The sequence below is a fragment of the Brachionichthys hirsutus genome, chromosome 1 (genome assembly GCF_040956055.1).
Source record: "Brachionichthys hirsutus isolate HB-005 chromosome 1, CSIRO-AGI_Bhir_v1, whole genome shotgun sequence".
Lineage (NCBI taxonomy): Eukaryota > Metazoa > Chordata > Actinopteri > Lophiiformes > Brachionichthyidae > Brachionichthys > Brachionichthys hirsutus.
In genome coordinates, this window is record NC_090897.1 from 14,497,700 (window position 1) to 14,501,885 (window position 4,186).

A 4,186-nucleotide genomic window follows, 5' to 3' on the forward strand; every position below is an offset into this window, starting at 1 on the left:
CTAAAACAATAAGGCAGAAGAAGATCTATCAAATTTCTATCAACCTGACTTATGGGCGACATTAGTTTGAGCCCCACACAATTTACATCACTTTGTTATAATAATAATAATAATACATTTTATTTGTATAGCGCTTTTCTTAGGACTCAAAGACGCTTTACAGTGTACATAGTAAAAACAATAAAATGAAACAAAAAATACAAACAATAAAAATGTGAACACGGATATAGAATCAATAAAATTCAAACAGAAAAATAATACATTAAAAGTGAACACGGTTTAAGCAGTCAATAAAATTTCAACAGTGCAATTATAAAGTAAAAGCAATGTTAAACAGATACGTTTTAAGATCTTTTTTAAATGAATTTAGATCCGGGTTTGCTCGTAGCAGTTGTGGGAGTGTGTTCCAAAGTGTGGGTGCAGCAATGGAGAAGGCTCTATCACCCCAGGTTCGGAGCTTGGTCCTACAGGGGAGGGAGAGGAGGTTGGCGTCTGCGGAGCGGAGGGAACAAGATGGGGTGTGATGGTGGAGCAGATCTGTGAGGTAGGGGGGGGGCAGATTATGGAGAGCTTTGAAAGTGATGAGGAGGACTTTGAACTGTATGCGTTGGGGGACCGGGAGCCAATGAAGGTTTTTAAGGACCGGGGTGATGTGTTCACGGGAGCGGGTGTGGGTAAGGAGGCGAGCAGCAGAGTTTTGAATGTATTGCAGTTTATGTAGGGTTGTTGATGGTAGTCCATAGAGAATGCTATTGCAGTAGTCGATTCTGGAAGTGACGAAGGCATGGATCAGGGTTTCGGCAGCAGAGAAGGTGAGTGATGGACGGAGGCGAGCTATGTTCTTGAGGTGAAAGAATGCAGTCCGGGTTATTTGTCTTACATGATGATGAAATGACAGTGTAGAATCGAGGATGACGCCAAGGTTGCGGATAAGTGGGGAGGGAGTCAGGGTGGTATTGTCGAAATCGAGGCCAAACTGTTGGGTGGATTTTGTGATATTTTTTGAACCAATGAGGATAATGTCTGTTTTGTCACTGTTTACTTTGAGAAAATTGTATTTCATCCAACTTTTGATGTCATTCAAACAGTTGGTGACTGTGGAATGGACCTTGGAGTCTATGGAGTTAGTGGTAATGTATAGTTGTATGTCGTCAGCATAACAGTGAAAATGGAGAGAATGACGACGGATGATGTCGCCAAGTGGGAGGATGTAGAGGATGAAGAGGAGAGGACCAAGCACTGAACCTTGGGGGACACCTTGTAATAGCGGGGCTGTAGAGGAGGAGCAGTGGTTGATGTGAATGAACTGTTGTCGGTTTGTGAGGTAGGACTGAAGCCAGGACAGAGCGGAGCCGGTGATGTTGAGGGTAGTCTTGAGGCGGGACAGGAGGATGGAATGGCTGATGGTGTCAAATGCTGCGGTGAGGTCCAGAAGGATGAGGATGCTTAGATGGCCGGAGTCTGAGGAGAGGAGGAGATCATTGGTGACTTTGATTAATGCTGTTTCAGTGCTGTGGTTTGGACGGAAACCGGACTGGAATGGTTCAAACAGACTGTTGGAGTTGAGGTGAGTCTGAAGTTGTGCAGCAATGACACGCTCTAGAATTTTAGACAGGAAGGGGAGGTTGGATATGGGCCGGAAATTTGATAGATTTTCAGGGTCAAGACCAGGTTTTTTAAGTATTGGGGTAATAGCTGCCAACTTGAGAGACTGTGGAACAGAACCAGAAGTGATTGAGGAGTTTATGATTCTAGTGATCAGCGGAGAGATTATGGGGAGACAAGTTTTAATGAGTGGAGAGGGAATAGGATCTAGGGAGCAGGTTGGAGTTTTAATGCCTGTTAGAAACTGAGTGAGCTGTACAGATGAGATGGCGGTGAAGTGAAATAGTTGCTGAGTGGAACTAGAGAACGGTGAATCAGGGGGAGCTAGGTGAGTTGGGGGGAGATTAAGGGAACTGTAAATATTGTCAATTTTGGACTGGAAAAAAGATAGGAAACTATTACATTTGGCGATAGTGAAGGATGAGGAGGTGTTGTCTTTAGGCTTAAGTAGTGTATTGATTGTAGAGAAAAGAGATTTGGGATTATTGGAACCAGAGTGAGTGAGATTGGAGTAGTAGTTTGTACGGGCAGAGTTTAAGGCATCTTTATATTCCTGTATAAAATCTGTGTATGCTTGGAGATGGACAGTTAAACCAGATTTCTTATACAGTCTCTCAAGCTGGCGCTTACGTGATTTCAGGTTATGGAGTTCAGGGGTGAACCAGGGAGCAGTATGGATGAAGTTGACCAGTTTAGTTTTTGTAGGGGCAAGTTCATCAAGACAGGAGGAGAGAGTATCGTTGTAGTGTGTGACCAGTTCAGAGGGGTTATCAGATGGTGGGGGAGGGGAGATAGCCATCTTGGTGGTAAGGAGTGCAGAGAGCGCAGAAGGGTCGATGGATTTGAGATTCCTGAAGACTATTTCACGCTGTGTTCTGGAGATAGTAAGGGGAATATGTAAGTTAAATGTGATGGCAAGGTGGTCAGATATGTGGAGATTATCGCTGGAGAGGTTGTGGATTGTCATGCCATTAGTACAAACTAGATCCAGGATATGGCCACAAGCGTGGGTGGGGAAATTAACTTGTTGTGTCATGTTGAAGCAGTTGAGAAGTTCCGAGAATTCGGTAGCGGGTTTGGAGTTTTGATCGTCGATATGGAAGTTGAAGTCGCCAACCAGAAGAATGGCTGATGAGATGGCACTTAACTGGGTGAGAAAGTCTGTAAATTCTGATAGGAAAGAAGGGTTGGGCTTGGGGGGGCGGTAGATTACAGCAGTGACAAGGGGGGAGGGACCGGGCAGTTTGAAAGTCGTATTTTCGAATGACTGAATATTCAAGGGAAAAATAGTAGTGACTTTAATTTCCTTTCTGAAAATGACTGCTGTGCCCCCACCCCGCCGTCCTGGACGGGGGGTTTCAATGTATGTAAATCCAGGAGGCGTTGTTTGATTTAAAGAGAAATAGTCCAGGGGTTTATGCCAGGTTTCGGTCAGACAGAGGAAATCCAGTTGATTGTCAGTGATGTATTCGTTTAGGATGAGGCCCTTGTTATTGAGTGAACGGGTGTTGAGGAGGGACATCTTGAGATGACGTGAGTCTGGCGTGTCACGCGGACAGCGGGGTAGCGGACGGAGATTGGTCAGAGTCACTCGTTTGTTGTGATGACGTAATGCAGAAGTTGCACAGCGGTGTGACCAGAAAGATGGAATGGCGTTGGCGGATGAGATGTGATAGGAGAACATACGACCTGAGTCACAGTTTGCAGGATAGGAGCTGCGGGGTAGTCCGAGTCGCCGGGGATAAGCAGCACAGAGCGGGCGGCAGCGGTGGTGTAATCCACGGAGAGCCGAGGTAGAGGACTGCAGCGGCATGCTGTGCAGGGCCGGTGGGTTCTTTATGATCGCTGAGCTTACTCGTGTCTTGTTTTCATTCTGTTCAAGAGCAGCTACCCGGTCACGCCTCGTTAGAGTCCGTTGTGATCCATCCTCCCCAAACCAAGGGGCATTCATAGGACTGATTGTCATGTCCTCATTTAAAAGACCACAGGTTATAGGTGTGGCTTGAGGAGCAGAAGGTGGAGGCGGTATCCGAGGGGTTTGGATTAAATTGCCCTGATCGGCAGCAGAGGGGCGAGATGAAGCACGTGCTGAAGTTCTCTGGGAGTAGATAATGGTGGTTATTACAGCGTTTGGGCAGCAGGGGGAGCTGGCGATGAGGACCGGTGATGGAGAGGTCCCTGAGGAGGAACAGGGGCCATCAGAGGCCAGCGTGGTGACCTGTGCCGTTGGTGGTGTGGTGGGATAAGGAGGTGCGGTCAGTCAATGATGGGGAGCTGTGGAGACTGCGTGGGACATGTTCAATGAGAGAGCACGCGTCCCCTGGAAGCTGGGATGGAGACCGTCTCTGCTGAAGAAGGAAGCTCGATTCCAGAAAAGGTTGAAGTTATCAATAAAAACCAGGTTGTGTTCCGGACAGGCCAACTGCAGCCAGGTGTTGAGGGCCAGCAGCCGGCTAAAGCGACCAATGCCTCGGTGCAGCGTGGGGATGGGGCCAGAGATAAAAACGGACTTTCTGCTGTCTTTTAGTTCGTTAAAAAGACGCTTAAAATCCTGTTTTAAAACCTCGGACTGCTTCTTGCT

At 47.0% G+C, this 4,186-nt stretch overlaps 1 protein-coding gene across 1 annotated transcript; it reads right to left on the bottom strand.

Annotated features, from left to right (window-relative positions):
- Window positions 1–310: 310 nt before the first annotated feature.
- Window positions 311–3,127, bottom strand: LOC137896440 (uncharacterized). Its single transcript, XM_068741813.1, has 2 exons — window positions 2,236–3,127; window positions 311–1,929 (listed from the first exon to the last, which is right to left on the bottom strand). The coding sequence occupies exons 1-2, from the start codon at window positions 3,125–3,127 to the stop codon at window positions 311–313; spliced, it is 2,511 nt and encodes an 836-aa protein (XP_068597914.1).
- Window positions 3,128–4,186: the final 1,059 nt, after the last annotated feature.

Coding starts and splice junctions, on each gene's coding strand:
- LOC137896440 (XM_068741813.1), bottom strand. CDS start 3,127: ATGTCCCTCCTCAACACCCGTTCACTCAATAACAAGGGCCTCATCCTA. Junction 1,930..2,235: donor ACTCCATAACCTGAAATCAC/GTAAGCGCCAGC, acceptor CAACTCACCTAG/CTCCCCCTGATTCACCGTTC.